Source organism: Peromyscus maniculatus, chromosome 15, assembly GCF_049852395.1.
Source record: "Peromyscus maniculatus bairdii isolate BWxNUB_F1_BW_parent chromosome 15, HU_Pman_BW_mat_3.1, whole genome shotgun sequence".
NCBI classification, from domain to species: domain Eukaryota; kingdom Metazoa; phylum Chordata; class Mammalia; order Rodentia; family Cricetidae; genus Peromyscus; species Peromyscus maniculatus.
In genome coordinates this window covers 80409256-80434730 of record NC_134866.1, presented here as the reverse complement: position 1 = coordinate 80434730, position 25475 = coordinate 80409256, and the positions used below count along the sequence as shown (strand labels likewise).

Genomic DNA, 25475 nt, shown 5'->3' with positions numbered 1-25475 from the left:
CACATGTAAAGGCCCAGCCTCAGACATGCATGTGGTCTGCAAGTGTGGTTATAGAAAGTGAGTGACAGACCATAATTCTGAGAACATCTCATAAAGTGAATGTGCTGGACAGGAGAGGAAACCCGGGGGCGGGGGGGGGGGGGAGAGAAGTAAAATGAGAAAAACAAACAAACATGGAAACACACACAAAAAACGGCAACAAACCATCCAGGCAGGATTTCCTTCGCCACTTGTTCTAATCCTCATGCGGAAGTATGATAGCTGCGGGATGAACATGATCATGCAGAATAGTCCAGGTTAAGTGGTAATAAAGAAATAATGCTGCAGGCTGCCTCATGACTTCTACCATTTATCACTGACGAATAACTTAAGTTAAACATTATAGTAACTTGGGCTGGCTGAACACCGATGATGCCAGGCCTGGTAAACCTTTACTTGCCAGGCAAACAGAAACCTGCTGGCATTTAAAAGGCAAGCCGAGTTAACAACACAAGTACACTGATTCTTCCAGGGAAAAAGTCTCGAGACAAACGTAATTGATCCGCTTCCTATATCCTACATGGCGCCCTTTTTCTGATCTCTTCTAACCCATTCGGAGAGCAAGCATCTTGTGTAAAGACATATGTACATTGTGCAATCACCAATAGAAGTAGACAGGTTAACCAAGAAAAATGCAAGACGTTTCATGTTCAGGCGGCCATGGTGGCCACACTAAATACGTAACCATAAATAAGGACTGAATACTGAAAGGGGAAATTTTCTATTGTAAGCGAATAGAAGGGAAATAAAAACATCAAACGTTGAGAGTGCATCCTGCTCAAGTGACAAAATGTCTTGAGTGGCATTGAAGAAAGGCTGACCATGGACTTGCTTTCCTAGACTGGAAAAGACTTACACACTGGTGTAACTAAAGAGCCCAGTGAGTGTGTGCATTAGGCCCGTGTAACACACAGCAGCCTTGGGCTGACTCTGAGGCCTGCTTCTTTTCCTCTGCACTTGTCAGCTTCCTCGAGCAAACTTTCTTCCTATGAGCAGCTCTGTGTTACCGCGCAGCTCGGGATTTCCTTGTCGAAATCCAGCTAGAAAACGTATCTTTCCCAGCTAGAAGCCGGGGTGTAAGGGGATGCCTAGGAGACTGGGTGCCCAGGGGGTTTTTAGCACCAGGGGAACACATCTGTTAATGCATTCTCTTGATGTGGTAGGTAGAGCCATGCAAAGGCATAACTCTAATTCCATAATTTTCCATAATGGAATTAATCGACTGCCTTGCGCGAGCCCCTCAGATGGCGGTTGGTTTACAGGCGCTGAAGTTAGTTCAAACAGCAGTGACAATTTTAAGTCTTATCCTTTTTGCCTTAGTCATTTCCCTTTACCCGGATGGCTCCCATCTACCAACTGCTGCTGAAAATATTCCAGACTCCAAGAAAACGTTCTAGGAATTTTACACCACAGTATACTTTTTTTCCGTTATCATCACATGAGTTATTTAAATTGTGAATTAGGCCTCTTTTCTCCAGGCCCCAAGTTATTCACAGTCCTAGAGGAAAACTGACTTCCCTCCCACTAAAAGACTAAAAGAGCTTGCTCCGTTCAACTGACTGAGGTCCACTTCATCCCCCTCATGAATAAATGTCCACAGTCCACACTCTCCCTGTAAGCCCACACCTGGAAAGTTGTGAAGTGACTTAGATTTTTCAAGGCCATTGGGAAAAGTAAAGGTGAGTGAACTCACCACTGTTTCTCAAACTGCTACACACGGACACTGTGCCATACTGTGCCACTTTTCTCTCTGGCTTTCCATGTTGCACTAGTCGGTTTTGTCACTATAATGGAATACTTGAGGCAGGTGAGTTATGGCAAAGGGGGTTTATTTAGCTAGAGGCTCTAGGGACTTTAAGGGCAGGGTGTTGGCATCAGACAGGCTCCGGTGAGAGCCCTTTTGCGACAATGAGGAGCTTTAGGCAAGGTGGGAAACTCCAAGAGGAAGAGGAAGGACCAGAGTCAGGTAACTCAAAACGAACATAGAAATGCCTTAATCCCTTCCAGGGCATCCCTCAATGATATGATCCCAAGGACTTCCCATGGGGCTCTAGCTCTAGAAGATCCCATCAGCCCCCACATCTCCGTAACTGAGACCAAAGCCCCAGGCACATGGACCCTTGGATACATTTGAATCATAGCACACATTATTCTGCATGCAACTTCTAGTGAGCTTGTCACAGTGGGCTATTCTGACCTCAGAGAGGCAGGAAGTACAAGGTCCTCGAGAATAGGCCAGCCCACTGTAGTTTGAATCCAGACATCTTGGTCTGTAGCTAGTTGCTGTCACTTACTAATTCCATGAGTTAATGAAAGGCTAGATAACTCTGCTACCTCCTCCTCTGAAGACAGAGAAAAGCATTGCCCTGAGGGGCTGCTGTAAAAATGAAATGACATGACACTCACGAAACATTGAGATGTTACCATGCACTTAGTAGCTCAATAAATGTAACATTTAAGATGATTACACAGGATGTTCATTTTTCCAGAGTATCTCTGAGGTCCCAGGAAGAGGAAGACCAAATATACACTATCCAGTGCATAACTCTCTATTTGCTAACTTATCTATCCCTTCATGAAGTGTCACTGGACAGTGGAGCTAGTCTCGGCTTGTGGCCATAAGCTTCCAAAGAAATACCTTCTTCAGTCTTGTGTCTCCACTGAGCACATCGTAGAGATCAGGGGGCAGGAACGCAGGGAGGTTCCCCACCTTACTTCTCCTGCCTCTCATGTCTACTGGGGGACTTCATCCATTCCAATGACATTAGGAAGTGAGTCCAACCACAAGAATTTATACACATTCTGTGCTCTAAACATGGGCACTAGTGTATTCTCATCTACATATCAAAATTCCCATGAATACTTGTTTTATGGTTTGGTTGGTTGTTTGTTTTTTTCCTCTGAGCAACCATCCCTTCCTGGAAATAACAAAATCTCCCAAAATGTAAAAAGAGCAGATAAGGTCACTTCTGATGTAGTTTTAATTAGTACCTGTGTGATTATGCCACCTGTATCTCTGCCTCCAGGCTGGTCTTAGACTCATCTCTCCAGACTTAGACGTATCCTTCTTGCCTACCACACATCTCCTCTCAAATTTTTCATTGAGATCCAAAGTTTAACAAGAACAGGCTAGAAATCAATGCTAATCTCTACCTTTGTGGTCCTGCTTCTCATAACCCCAACACTGGACAAGCATCTTCTTTAGTGCTGTCCCAGCATCCTGGCATGTCCATCCATCTATTGTGTGGTTGACAAATCATCCTACTAACCACTGTGTGTTTAATTACTCTTTCTTATCCATTTCTGGCCATAAGCTCCCAGCAGGCAACGGGAATACAGTCTTGCATGACCTCGTATCCCCAAGCCTAGCAAAGCCCAAAATGCCTGTTAGGTGAATGACTGGATGTTCCTGTAAGACTGACCCAAGAATGATGCCACAGAACTAAAGCAGTCCCCACAGATCACAGGTTAATTCCAGGAAGAAATGAGATGCCAAGAAGAACGTAACTGATCCATTTTGTTCATTCATTCATTTTTGGCAAAGCTCCAAAATCCAAACATACTTCCTCAAATCAACGCGATGTGTCCCTAAAGGAAGGACATTGTTTCTTAATACAGATGGAGGTAACAATAAGTCAGTATATGTCTGTGTCTGAAAGTTTAAGCGGTAACGAGAGTCCAGGAGTGAGGGAGCCCAGTGTGGGCGGGAGATGTGCAGAAGTCAGAAACCAACCATCCACAACCCGAGTGCCAACATGCACACATGTGCACGCACACAGTCTGGACTGGCTGAGACCAGCTGTTGGAGATGAATGCCAGACTTCACACCAGCTTCCAGTTCAGAACAACCTAAGGAAGGTGTCTCACAATGGCAGGAAGGACTAATATAATGAAAGACACCCTCCTAGTGAGGGGGCAGGAAATGATGCTATGCAGCCGCTGTTCACGGTGTGGCTGCTGCTATTCAGTCTACTGAACAAACCCGAGGGGAAGGAGACGAACAGAGGGAACTCGGGAAAGTTAGTAAGAGAGTCCAATCCCTGTAATTTCTAAAATCCCCTGTGCTCTAGACCGGGACACTTGCACATCCTGGCCCACACATCAAAATTCCCACGAACATTTGCTATTTTCTCTAAGCAATCAGCCCTTCCCTAGAAATGACAGAATCTCTCAGGGTACACAAAGAGCTGATCAAGTCCTTTTTGACATGGCTCTCACCCAGTGACAGGCCGCTTAATTCAAAGGACTGCAAACATTCCTCCCCAGGGACGCAAAGCTTAACCAAGAACTCCACTTAAGTCTGTGTTCCCTCTACCAAACCAGGTGTGAGGGAGTAGTCTTGGATCAGGTAAGAAAACCATCCTCCCTTCTCGTGAGTGAATGAAGTGATCATAGCTTAGGGGAAAAGGTCCCCCCCCTGGGGGGGGACAGCGACTGTTTGGGGGTGACAGTGTAATTGTAAAGCAGATCAAATGACAGAGGAGCTATGTTACCGACATACAATATTCTCTCCAAAGAACTTGACAAATGAAGTCACAGATGACTTGAACACACAGGTGAATGGACAGTGCCGGAAAGAATATTCCCTTTCAGGTCCACTGATGTAACAACTCTTATACACAGAAAAGGAGCTTTGACATGGAGGCCTCATCTCACAAAAGCCTTTTAAGTTACACACACAAAAGGGTGAAAGAGCACAAGTTGTTCTGATTCTTCACCCATTTCACATGGAGAGGGTTCAACAGTAGCCTTGGTTAGGCACAGACCTGGGTGGGTATGCAAATACCACACGCAGACACACGTAAGAGCACGTTTAAACTCCTCCATCTCAAGTTGTTTTGACTGGTTAAACTTGCCTTGGCTAGTGCGGTGTTAGAGATGTAAAGTTTCATTCATGAAATTTTAAATAATAGTAATAGGATTCATCTAGACACACAAGCAGAACTTAACTATAAAGCACATGAATAAAGAATGTGCATGAATTTTGAATGCTTATTTTTCAGAAGAAAACAAAGAACCAAACGTCTGACTTCTTGGAGTCTCTAAGCATAGCCTGGATTTGCATTTCAATAGCTTCAAGGTAAGCTCTGTGAAATTGGCCAAATGTATAGGCTCGCATCTCGCCTCCAATCCAAATCAGCCAATTAGTTTCTCGAGACATGGCATAGTGGAGGTAATATCCAGGAGCTCAAAACCCAGTCCCCACAGATGCACCAAAGTCATCTCAAAGAAAGTGTGCCGAGAACACAGGTTTTCAATAGAACCAACTCCAGAATGGAGGCACAAAGTGTAGGCACAGCTGGCCTGGCCAGGAAATCAACACACAAACACACCACACACACACACACACACACACACACACACACACACACACACACACACACACAAAAGGGACAGACAAGGAAGAAACAGCAATACATACAAAAATGGGCAAAACATTAAAATAAGAAGACTGAGGGCCAGTCTTCCGGCAGAAAGGTAAGCTTGTCCATTGTTGTCTATTTAAAACTAAACCAATTCCAAGGCCATCTCCATGACATATAGCAGGTTAATACAGGTGCGTTGCACACAGGAGTACCTTGGGACTCAGCCCTCAACCCTGCCCAAGTTACCTTGTGGCATGTGGTGAGGTTGAGCGGATCCTGATATAAATTCTGCAATCCTAGCGCCCCGCCCCTTTGGTCTTCCTGGACCGTCCCTTATTCCAAAGCGCTAACCTTTGAAAGCCCAGAGAGCACAGTACTAGGTATCTGAATAACCTTCTCAGTGCCGGGCCCTTCCAAGTTCGCACTGTTGTTCTCTCCTGCCTGCCTTCACCAGGTCTTTTTACTTCCTTTTAATAAAAACGGGGTTGTCAGGTACTGGGAAGCCCAAAGGATGAGGTAAGGCTCAAAGCTGGTACCTAGGAACTAAAAAAAAGAGTTGAAAGAAATGAGACTACATAAGGAACAAGGAAATGTATGACAAACCCACATTTGCTAAGTGTCCACTCATATGCCATGGTTAGTGCTGTGGTCTAAATGTACGTGTCCCCTTCCAGACATTCACATGTCAAATCCCTTACTCCTAGGGTGGTGTTTACAGGTGGGCCTTTGAGCGGTAATTAAGGTTGTCATAGATAAAGGGGTGGGGTGTTCAGGATGAGACCAGCGCCTTTACTGAAATGAAAGACATAACACTTCTTTTCTTAAGCATTCAGCCAGGTCATTAGAAAGAGAGGGCAGGCACAAAATCTGCAGGCACCTTCATCCTGGACTCTTCAGCCGCCTGTGAGAAACGACTGTCCTGGTGGAGGCCCTCAAGCATCCTTTTGTTACAGCAGCCCCGAGTGTTAGCCCGGAAAGTTGCCCGCTTTAAATCCTCATGATAATCCCGCCGCCGAGTAAATGGCAGTGTTTCCATCCAGCAGCGGAAACAGAACCTCAAACAAATGAGAGCAGAGTTCCAGAGTCACCTGTGGCAGAGCCCTGCGAGGCAAGCGCTGGAAGCAGACAAGGAAGCCTGCACCCACAACAGGAGCCACAGCTGCTGCTCAAGAACCTGGGATGTCCTCTCTATCTCCTTGATGTCGGCCAAGGTAATTTACATGCACACGTCATACTTATTTTTACAACGCTCCTCTGAGTTAAGGATTATATCTTGCTGATAACAAGAGCAAAGCTTAAAAGGAGCGCCATGCCTAAGGAAACAGAGCCAATACACGGCAGGTCAACCCTCAGCCAAGCCTGGTAGAGCTTGCAGCCACTGCTCTCAGCCACACAGAAGCCTGCCCTGTGTGTTGGTCTCGACTGTTATCATACACCACATACCAGACTGCAGAAGTCAGTACTTATGTTTTCAGGGCTGCAAGGAGAACGCGAGTCTTGGACGCCAGGCTCTTGGGCCCAGACTTAAGGGGTGGGGGATGCTCTGACCACGCTGCTCTCAGGATGGGTCACCAGAGGAAACTCTGTGAGGCTGCACAAGCAAGCATGTTTCAAGACTTCAGCTGTGACACATAGATGGCTGGAAGTAACACAGGTGAGCTGAGCACCCAGCCAGGAAAGGGGACCTTTGCTGACCGTGAGGCCATGTGAAGGGATAGAGTTCTAATACAGGGGATTAGGGATTCTTGCACATCATCAAATTTGACTCATCTTACATCAATGCCTCATAGTTGGATTACTATACATCATGGAAAATCAATCAGCGAACGTCACCACTAATATAAGGAACAAAGTTTTAATAGAAAACTGCAAACACCATCTCAAAACAAACAAACAACAAACAAAAGAACTTGTGAACAGTGTCATCAACAATATTATTTAGTTTATCTTCACAGTAATGCTAAAACTGAGAGGATATGACATACAAAAGTATGAATTATTGTCTCATCACTAACAATATATGGTAATAATCACAAAATGGAAGAGATCAAGGCCCATTTCTTTTTAAAAATATTTTATTTTTAATTACGTGTCTCTGTGAGGGTCTGTGCACATGAATGCAGGTGCTTGTGGAGGTCAGAAGAGGGCGCCAGATTTCCTGGAGCCGGTGGTTGTAAGCCACCCAATGTAGGTGCTGGGAACCAAACCGGGGCCCTGTTCAAGAACAGCAGGCTCTCTTTAGCACTAGTCAACTCTCCCGGCCTACTTCAAATTTGATGCATCTATCTTTTTTGTTGTTATTGTTCTCAAATGCTGAGGATTTGAACCCACAACATTTTGCATGCTAGGCAAGCACTCTAGTGCTGAGCTACCCAGCCCTTTCCGACTTCTAACTTTGAGCATCAAGTTTTAAAAGTCTACTAGTCACTAGTGCTTCCTACAATCATTTTGAACTGGTGGCATAATCTAGCTGAGTTCCCACAGCTTCCCTAAGGATTTGCATGTTCTCAACATATGAAACTCAGGAAGTACTACTAATAAAATAAAGCCAGTATTCTCATGGATTAGCCTCTCAAAAAAAAGTTTAGTATTTTTATTATCAATATGACTTAATGGCTTTGTGTACACATTCACAGGTGCAAAAAGAAATTGGAAAGAGTGTCAGAAAACTGATAAAATGGTCCCTTTCATCACATGCCTTTCTAAGTTGAACCCTTTATCTTCAATTACAGATATTCCATTCAAATGGAACAAAAATTTCAGCGGAATTTGATGTAATCTCACTTAGGTTTTAAATTCACTCACTGTTTCAAGCAATATGGTACCAACCTCATCATCTTCATTTAAGAACGAATTGCTTTTTTCCATTACAGCCTCTCTCATCTGAGATGCTTCATTCTGCTTTTCAAAATTGTATTGGAATGAGACTTGTAGGCAAGTTGTCAAAGTTGGAAGCAATTTTCAAAAAGAAAGAAAAAGAAAAAAAAACATACATCTTCAAAACCAGATATATTATTTTCAAGGTGTGACACTAAAACCATCAACCTACTCTGTGCACTCTAATTTTAACCATTCCTGCAAAATAAGCCTGAAGATACTCATTGTGGTGTAATTCTCAAAACTATTCTAACATAAATCTGCTAATCCAGGAGAGTCTGTGTTCCCTCCTTACGAGTACTCCAGGTCAATTATTTATTAGGGCTGATGATGTCAGACTCTCATCTAGACTGCTCTCTAAGAAAACTACAATGACACACAGAACTGGTCCCTGCACACGGCCTCCAGGTGGCTTCCACGGGTGCCATGCATCTTCTCAACATCCAAACCACTTCTTATTGTTTTTATTTGTCTCTGCTCACTAACCCCGAAGGCCCAGGAGTCACCTTCAGTCTCCTCCATCCTTTCTTTGCTGACCAGTGACAGGTTACTGCATCCTGTCGACATCACCCTAAACTGCCTTTTTGCGCGTCCTCTGCTAGCACCTCAGTCTGGCAGTGCTACTCACCTCCACACTTCCAAGCCGACAGCTGCTCACCATCCTTGCAGTACTGGGCTCTTCCAAGCATTTTCCACGAACGGTTGATAGCTGCTAAGATATCTTTGTGCTCCACTCAAAATCCTGCCACGGCCTCCTAATATAGAGTCTAGTCCCTCGGTGTGACATTGTGATCGGAACCCGGCTCTTCACTTTTTTCTGTACACTGATGGAAGCTCCTCGTAATGGTGTTCCTGTCTATCAGCCATGCCGTGCACACACTGCATGCAACTGCCTTTGGTGCCCTTTTTGCCTACTCAATACTTGTCTGGCTTCTGCTACGTGACAGAGAGATTCAACCACCCTTAAAGTCATGACTGCCATTTGGCCGGAAGTCATGTTGCCTGAAAATTGCTGCCACCCCCACCGTTCTGTAAGTTTCTCCTGTGTCAGTTCCACATTAAACTCATTTTGCACTGCTAGAGTCTACCAGGAAAACACAAAAGTATATACTGAAGATAAAACACAGTTCTCTGAAACAGACCTGCTCAACAGAACTATCATCACCGTCATTATTGTTGTTTTTGTTGTTAAACGTCTCTGGAAAGGGAGGCAAATGATAGGGGCTGTTACTCGCTGCCTGAAGGGAAAGCAGACACAGTCACAATCCATGTAAAATTATAAATATGAGAACTAAAATAGGTATGCTCCTCAGGAGCATCCATGAGAAGGGTCTCATTCAAAATTATGGGCATTTGTTATCTCTGGCATTTGGAGGATACTTCCAGAAGCAAGGCAATTGTCCCCGTGTGCCCTTGAGGTGGTTTGCTGATGTACACCATGGAGCATGGGGCAACAATTGTAAAAATGTGAAAGTGCATCTGCACACTTGGGGGTAATGATCCTGTGCTGCCTCTAGCACCCCCACCATAATAAGCATGCCCCCCCCCAGTGGGTCACTGAATGGTTTGTGCTCTCTCCTTACTATTACTGATGTTATCTGGGAACTCAAGAAACACACAAGTTTGTATGTCCTCCCCACTACCTGTCCATTAAGAAAACACATCCTACATCCCTGAAAGAAAGGAGGTCAAACAAGGTACTTCCAGGGATACAGAAGTTGGTGACTTGAGGGTTACATGGATACCTAATGCCCTAGTAACAGTGCATCTCAACCAAAGCTGTCCACTCCTGCCTGATGGTAACCAAATCCCTATGTACCATGTCCAGAGCACAGGCAACAGGAAGCTCCCTGACAGCAATGGGGACTACCAAAGTTTCTCTTAAACAATGAAGAAATAAAAACAATCCTTAGAAACCCCCTTCATATTGATCATAACAAAACATGCCATATGCTTCCTATAAAGGGTATGAACACAAACACACTTTTCTCATACCACCCAGACACGAATGAGTTAATCGGTCAATGCATTTTCTTCTTACTTGGATGATAATGGTGAAGGAAAACAAAACAAATTTTAGATGTTAGTTATGATGGGTGGTTTGCATCCTTTCGATACCTGATTGTGATCCACCATTAAGAACTCTGCAAATAAGTGTGCTGCTGAGATCACACAGTTAATACGTGGTGAAAATGACATGACTTTAACACTCCAAAACACAGGCAGGCTCTTGCTTTCTGTCCCATTAGGCAGCACACCCATTCACACACACACACACACACACACACACACACACACACACACACACACACACACATGCACGCATGCACACTTGAGTAAGCATATACACACACACTTACCCCTGCCTTGTAAACATGTGTGTGTCTGCACGTGTGGGTGGTCCACATTTTAAAGAAGCTTACATGTATTACATAGCTAATAACCTGCTCTCTCAATCACTGGATGCATTGTCAGCCTCCCCATGTCACCAAACACATTTCAAAAACACGATTTTAATGACAGTCCTGCCCTCTAACATGTGTCCCTCATGTTATCTGCCAATCTCCCGGCTTATGGTTGATGCCAAGAAAAACATAATTCGAAGATACGTTAGTAATCTCTCCTTGTATTTCATAATTTATTTGAAATATGCTCCCAGTAAATTCAAACAGCCTATTTGCTTTTCTTAGATTCTAGTGCCAACAATAAAATGATTGGTTGCTTCATGCATATCGATCCTTCTAAGTTCATGTGATTCTCAATTTTTATAGTTTATTGATCCATTTGTCTATTATCTCCTATAGTCTTCTCATATTCTTTTAAGTAATTTCATTGTTTTGAGTGCATTATCAAAGTTTTAGGACCTATCTATTCTAAGGCATTTTTCACAATTTTTAAAAGGAATAATAAATAAAACCACAAGACACTTCAAAGAAGCAAGCAAGAGCTAAAGAATAAAGTTCTGTCTGCTACACATGTGGTCAGTTCTGAGCGGCTAAGGTAAGAATGAGAAGACTGGATGGTGGTCACAGGGTTTTCGTCTGGATTAAAAGATACAAACTGGGCTTTCATCTGGATTAAAAGATACAAACTGGCTCTCCTAAGGAAGGAGGGCAGGCCTACTCATGGGCCAGTTTATCATATGGGCCTAACACAGGGACAATGCCCAGCCTAATGGATGGGAGTGTGGGTTATAAGAAGTGAGAGGTATTTCTCAGTCATTTTCTTCATCAGCCCTCAAGAAAAGGACTTAGTGTTAGACAGTAATTCTGTAAAAAGGCTTCTATGGGCAACCAAATGGATGAGGTAGGTGTTGGAGATTCTGTGCTGGGACCTGCTGGAAGGCAATCCGGCAGACGTACCAGAAGAGTTCTCCTGGGCTCATTGCCTCACACAGTGCTGGGTCCCTGAGTCCCTTTGCCCTGCTAGCTTCTGCCCATGCTTTATTCATAGGCTCCACTGCAAAAGGACAGAGGAAATAAGAATGAAGCACCCGAGGAGTCACATGGCTGACTATGTCTTCTCAACCGCTGGGTTCTAGTAACTGCTGTCCCCTTTTGTTCACGAGATCGAGTACCCCTTGCTGTTTCTTGTTCCTGCACAATCACCTAAGCTTTCTCATGCTTCCCACATCACTTCATTAAACATCTTAAACTAATGTATGCATGCCATGATGCTATTGCCTGGATGCTGATGACACCCTTATCTAATTACTTAAAATTGCACTCTACAAGTCTTTGTGGTAATAAGGAAGAGAGCTGAAGTTAACAGGGAAGGTCCCATGTCCTAACACTGTGCTAAGAGACTGGCCATCCCCTTCAAACTTCCATCTCTGCTTTGTAGATGCAAGCACCAAGATTCAGAATGATGAATGCACCCTGGGTGCAGAGATATTCCACGTCACTGCACAAAAACCTGATTCGAAAGCCTTTAACCCTCAGTAAGACTACGGTTTTAGCATATGCTACTCACAAATGAAATAAAAGCAATGTAATCATTTACATATATAATAAAATCAATATGATACAGGGCTATGTATGTAAATAAAACAATGAGATAATGAAAACATTAAGACAGAATGCATTAATTATGAAAAATTATTCTATGAAAGCATGAGAATTACCTTTGTCTCTAATGAGCAGGAAGAATTTGAGTAAAACAAAGGTGAGCAAGGCATGATTGTGTACACCTTTGATCCTGTCACTCAAGAGGCAGGGTCCTGCAGATCTCTGTGAGTTTAAGGACAACCTGGTCTACATAGTGAGTTTCAGGACAGCCTAGGTTATATAGAGAGACCCTGTATCCAAGAAAAAGGAAGGAAGGAAGGAAGGAAGGAAGGAAGGAAGGAAGGAAGGAAGGAAGGAAGGAAGGAAGGAAGGAAAGAAGGAAAGAAGGAAAGGAAGAAAAAAGGAAGGAAAGAAGGAAAAAAGAAGGAAAAAGTAATTGTAGTAAAAACAGGATGCATGTGCATTAGATATCCTAAAGCATGATGGGAGAGGTGGGAACAGAGTCTTGGCAGGCAAGAGATAACACTAGAAAAGTAGACAGAGACCAGACGAAAGAAGGCATACTCATTTTTATTCTATCCTAGAGCAGAAGAAGGGAAGTCTGGGAGGGATTTTGGGAACAGGGTTGGGAAGCAGGCTGGACAGGACAGGGCCCTGAACACTGAGGGTACCAGACACCTTGGCAATCAAAGTGTGAAGAATAGTGGGCCTAGACTCTACATATGTTCATAGAAATCAACATGGCTTGGTAAGAGGATGCAAGTGATGGAGAAATCAAACTTGGGAACCAGGGTAACACAGAGAATTATTCTATCATTCACAGACTAACAAAGATGACAATGTGCTAAGTCCTTACCTATGAAAAACCAGGATCTAGTATCCAAATTGATGGATTTTTCTCTGTATAGCCCCAGTTGTCCCAAAACTTGCTCTGAAGAGCAGTCTGGCCTCAAACTCAGAGATCCACCTGTCTCTGCCTCGAGTGCTGGCATTAAAGGCACGTGCTACAAGGCCTGGCTACAAATCTATTTACTATTACATCATTAATATTTTGATTACTAAGATTAATGATCCTTAGAGAAGAAGCTAACTTTTTCCTGAATTCAAGGATACATCAGCATCACCCTCTATGGATCAAGAAGCTACAGAACCACGTCTATCTCCAAGCAGAAAGTGAACTGCTCCAATGCGTGAAAAGTACTACTCATGTGTGCTTCTAATCTGTCTAACGAATTAGGTGGCCATTCATATCGAAAGTTCATTTATGACCTTCATTCTTCCGGTCCCAATGAAACCTATAGATTCCTTGTATAGAATTTCTAGAGAAGAAAAGTACCTCATCCCGATGAGGGCCTAATGTTACCCTGAGTGTGTCTACTGTGCCCTTCTAACTAGATGACTCCAAACAGCCACCCAGAGTCCTCAAATGAATCGGGACAGACTGGCACTCCCACATAATGAGAGTGCTGTTGGATCTCAGGGAAGGTGTAAACACACCTTTAATTACATTGAAGTTGCCACGGAAGGGTCATTGAGACGTTATGACTGGAATGACCTCCGCTCAAGCACAAAGCAGAGGGGAGCCGATACTCGGTGAAAACAGAAAGATTCTGTCTGCCTCCCTGCTTGCTAAACTTGAATTCCAGACGAACATCAGAGGAAAATAAGACACGAGGCACAAATGAGCTCCTGATTATTTTTTTCATGAGGTGTGTGTTGGGGGAGGGTGTGGCAGCGAGAGGAAATAAAGAAAGAAAATCAAACAAAACTCAAGCATACTAGGAGTCTGAAGTATGAACATCTAGTTATCTTGATCTGCATCACGAACCGCGGCAACACTGTTTCCACATCCTAACCGCACCTGCTGCCGGTGAAGTAGACTTCCAATGGGAATATCTAATGGAGGCAAGAAGGGCATGAGAAGATCATGCCCTTCTTGCAGGGCACAGCTCGACAGGGCAGGAAGGGAACTGTGGGAAGCCTTCCTTAGACACCTGAGTGCTCTCAGAGACTTGCGCCTGCCTTAATGATGCTGGGTACTCACTGCTCTCCAGCCTTGGAGTCCATCACACCGGAGGTGCGGACACTCTCATTAAAACAAGTAAGAGGGAAACATATAACGGAAACCACTAAAACAATTAATTTCCCTGACAGTTAAAAAATATGACCCACAGATGAGGGATATTAGGCCTGAAAGGAGCCAGTTACCCTTTGACGAATTAGACCTGTCTAGAAATTCAAATTGCCCAAAGTCCAAGGTCTGCCCAAGTCCATCCATCTGCCAGTTTTTCCTCCTGTTTTGAGATGCTATCTGAGAAGTTTCCAGAATCTATTAGTGAAAACCACTGGGGCCTCCCTCTTGTGCTCTCATTTCAAAAGCAGGGACTGAAGTCCCACACGTGGCACTGGCAACACTAACGGTCCCCACACGGGATGGAAAGGTGCAGCCACTTAAGATGAGCCACTCAGTGAGGCCGCCACTGACGAAGCTGCCGTGCTGGGAGAAAGTCTGTGTTCTGACCAAAATAGTTTTTCAAAACCCAAACTTGAGAGACATTACCAGGATGCCTGTTCTGAAGAGCTAGAGGTATTGAGATCTTAAAATAAGTTTCAAACACACACTGCAGGATTCTGCACTGAACACATATTGCATTATTATAAAATTAGATTTTAGGAAATTAGAATATTGTGTACTTCAGATTTCTGACACTAAGCTTTAAGTTATTTAAAGAGCTGGCTGGTTCCACACACTGTTCATTTATGCAATGCATTAAAGTCTTATTCTCCATACTGCATAAAACCCTAAGTATTTATAATCATCATAATCTCTCTAATCAATGTTTACTGGCTTCCTGATAATTGTTCTAACTTAAAGATAATATATTATCTAATATTTATTGTATTAGGTGGCCTTTAATTTTAAAACCTCAAATATACCCACATATTTATATATAGATTAAAAAAAAAACCTCAAGAGTCGTGTGTGATGGTATGCCATATTACAGAATGGTAAGTAGAGCCCACAAGAGACGTGGCTTGCTCAGGATTTCCTATACACGGAGGGTCAGAGGCGGGGTAAAGCCAGGCAGGTTTGCTCTTGCCTCTACTCCTTCAGACATATCTCCCCAGCAACCTGAAGGCTCCACACAGCTCCATTTGTAAATGAACTGAAGGTTAATCTCACTAGGTGGCGTTGCTCTTACAAGTTCTACAGTAACATCTGTTGTGATGCAAATGTGGACTTTCTTATTGTGTTCCTTACTTACGCTGGAATTTCTTGAAACAGCTGCTCTGTGTGTGTGTGAGACGGCTTTTTAAAACACTAATTGCCCTTGTATACAAGGCCAGTGAAGCAAACAAGCTCTGTTTAAGCGGGTGGAGAGTGGGAACGGGAGAACTTTTAGACACTTCCACGGTGTTATTTCTCATAATGTGAAGACTCAGCTTCTCACTCATAATAGAAAAGTAGAGGCTCTGGAGCCAGGGTACACTAGAGGACATCAGGTATCCCAAGAGCAGGCTCACTACAACCAAGATCTAGCATTCTAATACCCCATTAGCAAGTAAAGTTCCTTTGTTTTGTTACACATCTTTTTAGAAAGGCACAGCTCTAGTACTTTAAATTCCAAAAAATGACTCCTCTGTGTCTAACATTAAAAGTCAATGAAACCCACAGCCCTGCAAAGCACCCCAGCTTCCAACCATCTCTTAGGACAATGTTATAATGCAACAGGAAAAAAATAAAAAAACTACCAAAAAAAAAATTACTTCTCTGAAGTATATCTTAAAACCAAGTGAACTCCAGGAAAGAAAACACCCGCAAATTGCTATCAATTAATAATAATCGGCACTGCTGGAAGTTCAGTAGCATATCACTGTTTTAACAAAGAGCCTTTCCATATTTAACCAGTGACTCTGAAGAGGGCCGGAAGAGAGACAAACAGCTGGGCCTTCCCAGAACTTTATGGGGATGAAGAAAACAAAGGGAAGGAAACCCCAGCAGTGACTAACCACACTGTACATTCACAAACAATGACCACAGGACTCTCCAAGGAGGTCATCTGTTTACTTAGGTCCGGAACAATAGACAGCATTGAACCCCAAATGTCTTCAATCCCTCCTTTGTTTACCCACAAATAATCCTTTGGCTTGCCCACAACACTATAATGTTAACTCAACGTAAAGAATGTCAGTATTAGTAACTGACGGCATCCGGAGGCTCAAAAGGTCAGCGAGGGAGCCTTTCTAAACATGTTGTCTAATCCGGACCCTCAAGCAGGCATATTTTCTTAATTTCAAAAATAATGAATAAGAGTTCTATGACGGTTAGATCCTTCCCTAAAGGAGGAAAAAAATAAAACTTTTACACAGGAAAGAGAGCCATCAGGAGGTAAACATACGAATTTTGAACACATTTAAGCTGTGGCTTCCCTTAAACTCAACAACTGCCAAGCAGACGTGTTATTTTTTTTTTTCCTTTTAAGTTTTTATATTTGCTAAGTTTTCACTTGGCATACCCTTGCACGCTAAGAGACAGGGTAATTGAGACAAACTTGGACACGGAAAAGCAAGGCAGGAAACACACATCTTTCCCAGCCTCTGAATCGCAGACAACTTTGACCCAGTTGCCAGCAGAAACTTTCATTTCACTGACAGGTAGACGCTTAACAGCTGCAGACCACGGCCCAGCAGCCACACAGAGGCCACCAGGAGGAGGTGACCCTGGTGCAACACTGAGTCCTGTGTTCCCAGAACTAGACGGAGTTGCTTCTGCCACAGACTTCTCTGACACTTGATAAAACAAACGCCCGGGCTGCTTATCAGCTGTCACCAGCAGCCAAGACTGAACTATTCCTGAACATCCATACCAAAGTGCCGAACTAAAAGTCCGGTCTATTGTCTCTGACAAAAAGACCCTCCCTCACTGGACCCCGTCATGTGTCAGTCCTGGAACTAGAGCCCCTGCAGACCTCTGTACCAAGTAGATCTTAAGAACTGAGCACACAGCCATGCCCAGTACAGGAATGACAGAGGAACTTTGAAATCCTCAATGGCTGGCCACTGACAAGGCTGCACGTCAAGAATGGAAGGTTCGCCTACCTGGAGCCCTCTCCGTCTCAGAATGCTGGACTCATCCATCTCCCTCTTTGCTTTCTCTGAGCCTGTCGCCACAGTCTGAGTCTGGCCATGCTGTACTACCTCGACTTGGCCACGCTAATTCAGAGCCTTGCAGCTGCTAAACACTTACATCACGCTCTAGCTGATTGGAGCCTGAAGTCAGCTGGTCCGCGCTCAGTTATTCACTCCACCAACTTCGGGCGATCACGGATGCTCGCAGTTCGCAGGGAGAGCGCAGCAAGTGGGCTCCGACAGGCACCTAATGCGTTTCCCCAGCAGGCAGAGGAGCTCTCGCTATCAGACGGGAAATCATCGCGGGATCCCTGTTTTGTTCTTCCAAACGCTGACTGGGGGTATTATTCCAGGCAAGCAGGTAAATGGCTTTCAGAGCCGCTTTGGGTCAAGCCCCCTTCCGAGGCCAAAGTGGCCAAGTCAATCAACGCTGACTTAGACCTCTGTCACAGCAGCCGCTGATTGGGAAGGTGCAGGGGGGAAAAAAAAAAACACCAAACGAACGAACAAAAAAACCAAGACAGCACAGCTGGTCAGTCCAGCGGCACCACCACACCTGGCGCTCGTCTTTTCAACCGGTATTACAGAAAATAAAATGTAGCAGAAAAAAAAAAAAAATATATATATATATATATATATATATATATATATATATATATATATATATATGCTGCTGCCTGAAACCAAACCGGAGAGCTCAGGGCGCGGCTGCTCCCCAGCCAGTCTCTAAGGAACACCCCCACCCCACCTACCCGGATCTCCATTCCTTTACACAAACATCTCTCCAGGTCAGTCCCCAGCCCTAAGACACACAGAGAGCAGGTTTTAATTTCCTTCATCCAGAACTTAGTTCTGATGATACCTGACCAACATGTAAAAAAGGAGGAAGAAATTCTAAGACCTGTCATTAGCCGGGATATTAACCTATTCAGAGTCTTATAGCTGCTGGGGGGGGGGGGTTGAGGGGGGGGGATTTCCATCATGTGCAATTTCACAGTTTGTTTCGGCCTGTTTACTCCCCATCATCCCCATCTTATTGCAATTCAGAGCAACTACGAGATGGATATTAGGTTTTCATTACTGGCGTGGCACAGGAGTAACAATATACGATACTATCAATTTATAATAAATGATTCCTCCTGTGTCTACTCTAAAGATATTTAAATTGGGGGAATTGTTTGGTCCTCGGGGGAGACAGGCACTCAGCGGGATGTCTGAGACCCACCTCCTCATTTGCTCTGTGCATTTACAGATTTGTCTTCTGGAAAACCACAGGAAAGCAGCCATACAATTATTTAAAATATCGGCAATTCTTGCATTTCTACCCAATCCAGAGATCTAGAGATTTCTAAATGTTGGGGGGGGGGAGCAATATCTGGTGGGTTCTTACCGATGCCCCTGCTTCACTTTTTGCTTACTTTCTGGCTGTCAGCATGCTGGTAGCCTTGCTATCAATTGATTAGATTATGTCATTAAAAATAGCTCTGGGATTTATGAATCTAAGCACTGAGCAAAATTGATTGCATCTTACATGGCCAGCCCTTGCATATATCTTCAGACATACAAAAGAAGTCCAGGCGGGTGTCCCCTCGCGGGGGCTCAGCCTACAAGGGTGTCAGAGTGTTCTCCACTTAGAGGTGTTCATCTAATACCACTTAAGGCGGAAAGCCCCGGGGGGTTTTTAGCTCTCGCTTATATGTAGAGAAATGATACCACCGATACAAGAAGTATGGGGGGTGGGGGCACACAAAACCAGTCATCTCGCAAATCAAAATCACACCAATAAACTTGAGCATAAGCCACGGTTTGAAAAAGATTCATTTAAAGCTGTAAATACATGTTTAAAATTGAAGGTGTAAAAATAGTCTGTCCTTTCTTTCTTTCCAGTAGAGAGAGAAAAGCCCAAGTTAAAGACAGCCAAACAGGCTTGGGAAGGTGCCCAGGGAAACAGCTCCTGTTCCCCCTGCCTCCTCCCCACCAGCACTCTGAACTCTTCCTGGAAAATGAAGACCAGGAGGCCTTTTCAATGGCAACCACAGAAGCAGTACCAGTGGCCCATTCACTTTCAAGCAGACCTCAGAGAAGCCCCCAAATCTCCCTGAATGACAAGAGCCCTCTCAGACAAAGCCTGGGCAGCAGGACAGCTGCTGTCTATGCCTTTGAAAGTCCTTGCTCTCTGCCCATAGACTAAGAAGGAAGGCATACAGGTTCGAGGGGAAAAACACTTAAAAAAAAAAAAAAAAAAAAAAAAAAAAAAAAAAAAAAAAAAGCTCAACTTTCAAAAGCAAAAGCCCATCAAGGTTCTTTCACTTAACAAACTATTGCATTTATTTGTGCATGCCACAGTGCAAGCATGGAGAGCAGAAGACTTTTGATGGCTTCTCTCCTTCTACTGTGTCGGTTCTGGGGATTGAACTCAGGTCCACAGGCTTGGACGCAAGCATCTCTACCCGCTGAGCCTCCTCACAAGACCCCCACCACACACAAATCATGCCTCTTATATACACTTTGGCTTTGAAGACTATGATCTTCAGCGTGCTGGTGCTTCTAGAAAAAGTAAAGTCTGAGGGAAGGAACAAAGCTCCCACCAAAAAGAAAAAAAATGGAAAACACTTTTGCTCTGTAATTAAAGATCACAATTTCTGAGGGTGGTGGTGGCCAGAAGTGTCTTTTCTGTAGCCAGTGGTGGAGGGTAGTTGGAAGTACTACCAGAAGATGCTCCGAGGGCACCCTGTCATGATGTCAGCTGATGTGTGTCCCTGATAAGCGGAGCCCAGGCAGCAGGCACCTTGAAGGTAGATCCGCCTGATGCACAGGATTAAAAGGACTGTGGCTGAGGACAAAAAGTCTGTCTCTTAACAACGGGATATTTTGAGATAAAAATCTAGGTTAGCATTCCACCCTTAACTAAGCCTAAGATGAAGATTATAACCATCAAATCTAGTATGAAAAAATATCGATTACCTGTCAAAATGAATCACTTTGAGAAGTGATACACATACATTTTAAAGAAACAAAACAAGCCAGAGGCAAAAACATTTGGGACAAAAATGAAAGGCTGCTGAAAAATAACATCAGGCAATAATGGCTTGGTGGAGGGAATAGTGAAGGGAAATTGCTACATTTACCCTTTCCTATATATTTTCTCATCAAGATAAGCCATGTGTTAAAACGTAATAAAAACCTCAAATGAGGACACCATTCACAGGTAATAATTGGGATCCAGACTAATTTCCATTAATAAACTCATTTTTTCCCTTTGATTTTATACCTTTGCAGAACACGTTCACAATACTGAGAGTTACTTCACAAAGCACCAACCTCAGTCTGCACCACCTTTACCATTGTGTTCAAATAAGAAAACCCAGTGGGCTTTGTCATGCAAAACCAAGAGTCTTTGTAATACTTGATTTAAAAGTATCTATATGGATGCATCACAAGCTATTATTGGCATCGTTTACCTCATGAGATACTCAGAATCCTTGGTCACCACGACAAAGGTCAAAATCGTATTTCAATAATTATTGCAGCTCAACGTCTCAAAATTCCAACCAGGAAAAGGATGCTCTTCACAAAGAGGGCAATGGAGATTCTTAGCCACGGGCACAGTGTTGACATGTGGCCTAAGGATTCAGATCTGTCTCCTGTGAAGTGTCTGTCTACGACGCATTTGCAAATCTGTCTTCAGTAGATCTATGTCGGTTACCCTGAGTCAAGGTTTCTTTGGAATGTATCTATCCTCTGGCGGTCAGATGCTCCCTGAGTTTGTTTGAATGCATCTTTAAAACAAAGATGTGCGAGGCTTCCAGACCCACTCTCTATACTCCACTGGCTCCATCCACCCCTCCATGCAAACTGAGCCTTGGCTTCTGAATATCTGTATACCTAGAGGCCCAGTGTTGGGGGAGGGGGAGGGTCTCACCCCCCCACCCCACCCCACCAAAAGGATGCTGGTTCTCCCTCCTACTTTCTACCTGAGCCAGGAGCACAAAGATATTGGAGTGCCAGTGTGTTGGCTGCCCTCCAGCCCCACCCTGCACCCCAGAACTTAAAGAGTGCTCTGTAAGCTTTCAAGTATTCATCACAGCTTCAAGGGGATGCTCCCAAATGTGTTCATGCCTAAGTGTGGTGGTGACCAGCTACTTCTCAACTAGGGATACAGATAACCAAAAATATCCCAAGCGTCACATCCTGTGAGGCACTTAAAAGAGAGAGGAGGCTTCAATGTCTTATCTGTTCATTCCTCAGGGAAGTCAATATTGCCAAATGAATCCATTCCCCATTAAACCAGTAATCGTGTTTTCCATTCATAAAAATCCTACTGGTAGCCAATGAATGTGTTTGCTGCCTTTTTAATTAAAAAGCTATGGGTAATATGGGACACAAAGGAGAAGATCATTCATGAGAAGGCATACGAAGATCTACTGTGGTAACAATCATGCTCCTGTGTCAATCTGAATGGGACAGAGAACCTTGAACAGTAGTAGGAACATGGCCATGAACTTCCTTCAAGAGCTTCTTTCAAATGCATATTTCTGTGCTTGTACTTCAATTCCTTCTTAATTTTTATATTTTATTTGCACCTCTTTTACTTATAAATAATAACGATTGGCATTTATTGATGAGCTACTATGTGCCAATCAGTTACTTCAGCGAATCCTCACCAGGGCCCTACAAATCAGGCAAGTCCCCACTCAACACACACACACACACACACACACACACACACACACGCACGCACGCACGCACGCACACACGCACACACATACACACACATCACACACACACATACACACACACACACACATACACACACACACACACACACACACACACAAGAGATGAGGAAAGTGGTACTCACAGAGGTTTTGTAACCTCCTTAGATTATACAGCCAAGGAAAGGCAGAATCGAGCCACCAACTCAGATGAGGCTGGAGTTCGCATCCCCACCTCCATCCTTTCCTCCTCCACAGTGTTTAAGCCAGGGAGGGAAAGAGCTTTCCAAGTAAGACAGAGCTGTGAAAGGCCCTGGGTCCTTTACCCCAGAGGAGATCGGTGATCAGAACATACCAGCAAGGGCACGGAATCCCAAGTGATCCCTAGGTGGCCTGGGCGTCTAAGAGAAAAGGAGCAGGAGCGCTGGAGGAGGAACGAAAGCCCTTGAGCAGGACTGGCAGAGGAAGAGAGAGAGCATCTAGAGACAAGCCTGGAGGAGTGGCTCTGGGTCTCTTCTTAGTCTGGACGAGCCTTGGGTCTCCGACTTCTCAATTGCGTACCTCTCAACACCACCAGCACTTAGTCACAATCACACTACCTACACACAGCCAAGGGCATTCCCTCAGCGGCTGTGCCCGGCTCAGCATATGTCCCGGGGGTGGGACAGCACCGGCAGCTCTTTATTTCCTAGTCCAGTCACTTTTTTTGGAATCTACCACCAGGAGAACGCTCCTTAAATCTCCCTTTCCTTTTCAGCAAATGACTCAGAGTAAGGCTGTTCTACTCTGAGCAGTGCTGGGAAGAAGAGGGGAAATCCCAGTTGTGACGTCACTTGGTTTTCCAGAAGCTGCCCTGCATCGCCAGCCGGCCAGCCCGATCCAGGCTCTGCTTGAACAAGCCTACAGGCCCTGTGGCAAATACCCACTCCCTGGAGCTTCCCTTTCTCAGCTGTCAAGGTATCATGGTCTTGGGCAAGGGGAAAAGGAAGAGAAGTGACCTGATGGGAAATGTGGACGCTAGCAACCCTTGTCCTCAGGGGAAGCCCAACCCAGCCCTGTGTGGGAAGTCTCAGCCTTCCCAAGTGGCATACAAGCAGGATTCACACTTCTTCCTTCCACTCATGATCAGCTCACAGAGCATCTGCTTCTCAAGGCTCTTCTTGAGCCACAGTCCTGGCTCCCAGGCTCTTCAATTCTGTCTAGGAATCCACTTGAGGATAAGAGAGGGCCACCAAGGCATCCCATTAGCACATGCCCATGGCCTCGAGCTCACCTGTGGGAAAGTTAAGGGTAGGAAACACTAGGGGTTGGGACTGGAGTGTGCATGCCTTGAGGCACACTCTGATGTTACTCTGTGAGGAGAGCAGATTGCTCTCTTAACAAAGTTGAACACTCACACTTATTACTGCCCAAAATGCATACTGAGTTATGGTGATATGAATGCTACCAGTGTTGAATCCCTGGGAATATTCGCCACTTATTAAAAGAACAGTCAAATGAACCAGGCATTAACTGCCAGTGTCATTGATACTCAGAAGTGAACAGAGCCCTACAAATGGATCCACTCTATCTCAAGTTCCAGCAGATTCCACTCAGGGACAAGCAGGGGAGTCACATGTGATCTTTTATATTTGAGACTAGTCATGTGAAATGGTACAATTCTAATCTCTTGGGTAAGATTAGGTTGTTTACACACACAATACACACACACACACACACACACACACACACACACACACACCAAGCATAGCATGTGAACCTGCTCTCCAAAATGATTTGGAATCCATCAAGAAGACTCAAACAAAGGGTAGGATGCCTTCTAGAGTTAGGCATAATCTGTCTCACTCAAACAGGATGTAAGGACCTAACACCTTCCCACTGACAAAACTCCCAGAGTCGCATTTACTCCTGGAGTCTAAATACATTGAATTTAGCTCACACCGCAGGTGGGGTCAGGCGCAAGCATGTCTATGACACATGCTACAGCCCACACTTCAGCACTGAGCTCCCTTTCTATCCCGCCTGCAATCTGAAGACTGCTCCAATGTATGCAACCTGTGATTCCTACTAGGAAGCATGCATGATTTCGCTTAAGGCTTTTCACAAGAAAGCTACATTGTCTTGACGTCTGCATCATCGTTTTTTATCTAATTATTTCTGGCATATTAGCCATCAAATCACTACTGACAACATGATAGGAATCACGGGATTGAAAAAATTACATCCTAGGAGGAAATAATAAAATATAAATCACATACATAATTTTCTTTTGAACATTTTAACAATGACACCCTCATATACATATGAAATATAGCAGACTATCCTCATAAATGCCCTAACATCAATCACAGCAAGAAAATATTCTCTACTTTGCGAACACACGAATCCAACAAAATGCAGCATTTCTAATAAAACTGGGTAATACAACTTCATTTTTTTTCATACGACATTTATGGAGATCTGACAATTGGAAAGAGCACCAATATATTTTTTCAATTATGCCCCTACATCTCTAAATGATGCACAGCCAACTGTGGGACTATGAACTGGCACTCATCAAAACTCCATGTTTCATATTAACACATAATGGGAATGGGGGTGTGGTGTCACTATGAAATACCTATCAACCACACAAACTTTACACCCTCCGATGTTGATACGATACTGATTCTAAAGGTCCCTGAATCAACTAAGTAGTTTACCAAGCTGATAAAAACAGATATTCCTAAAATGACCACCATGAATAAGACAGACCAAGAGATAAAATATAAAGGCTGCGTTGTTTCTAAACTTCTGAACAGTATATCTATCATAGTAGATATTATAAAAGTAGAGATTATAAAAGCCCTGTCAGGGTATATATATTCAACTTATTATGTATATGTGTGTATGTCTGTGTATAGATGGGAATGTGTAGAAGTGCTGGTACCTGCAGAGGCCAGAGGCATCAGATCCTCTGGATTTGAAGTTAGAGGTAATTTGAGCCACCAGATATGGGTGCTGGGAACTGAACCTGGGGCCTCTGGAAGAGCACTCAACCACTGAGCAATCTCTCCAGCCCCATATCTGTTTTATTTTTTTAATGCTATAGTGACAAGATGCTAAATTATAAGTTCAATGAACTGCTACCTAGCTGAACTTCTTGGAAAATATCTAAGTGTGAAAAAATAAAATATACAGAAAAAAAATTCAAAAGTTTTGTTTTGTTTTGTTTTTTTACCTTGGAATTTAAAAGCCAAGTGGGTTAGTAGGATGGTCCAGTGGGTAAAGGTGCTTACCATACAAACCAGGTAACCTGTGTTGACTCTCTGCCATCCGCCAAAGGGTAGAAAGAGAAGCAA

General features: G+C 43.9%; 1 protein-coding gene across 5 annotated transcripts in view; it reads right to left on the bottom strand.

Annotated features, from left to right (window-relative positions):
- Mast4 (microtubule associated serine/threonine kinase family member 4) overlaps positions 1-25475 on the bottom strand; it is a 594548-nt gene that overhangs the window by 337576 nt on the left and 231497 nt on the right. For 2 of the 5 annotated variants that reach the window (XM_076552171.1, XM_076552176.1), the window contains exon 1: positions 17390-17533. The exons of 1 other annotated variant lie outside the window; for it this stretch is intronic. In XM_076552171.1, coding sequence (XP_076408286.1) covers positions 17390-17428 — 39 coding nt within the window. In that variant the 5' untranslated portion in view covers positions 17429-17533. Of the gene's footprint in view, positions 1-17389; positions 17535-25475 lie in introns of those variants that run through there. 2 more of the 5 variants (XM_076552170.1, XM_076552168.1) reach the window with 2 other exon arrangements.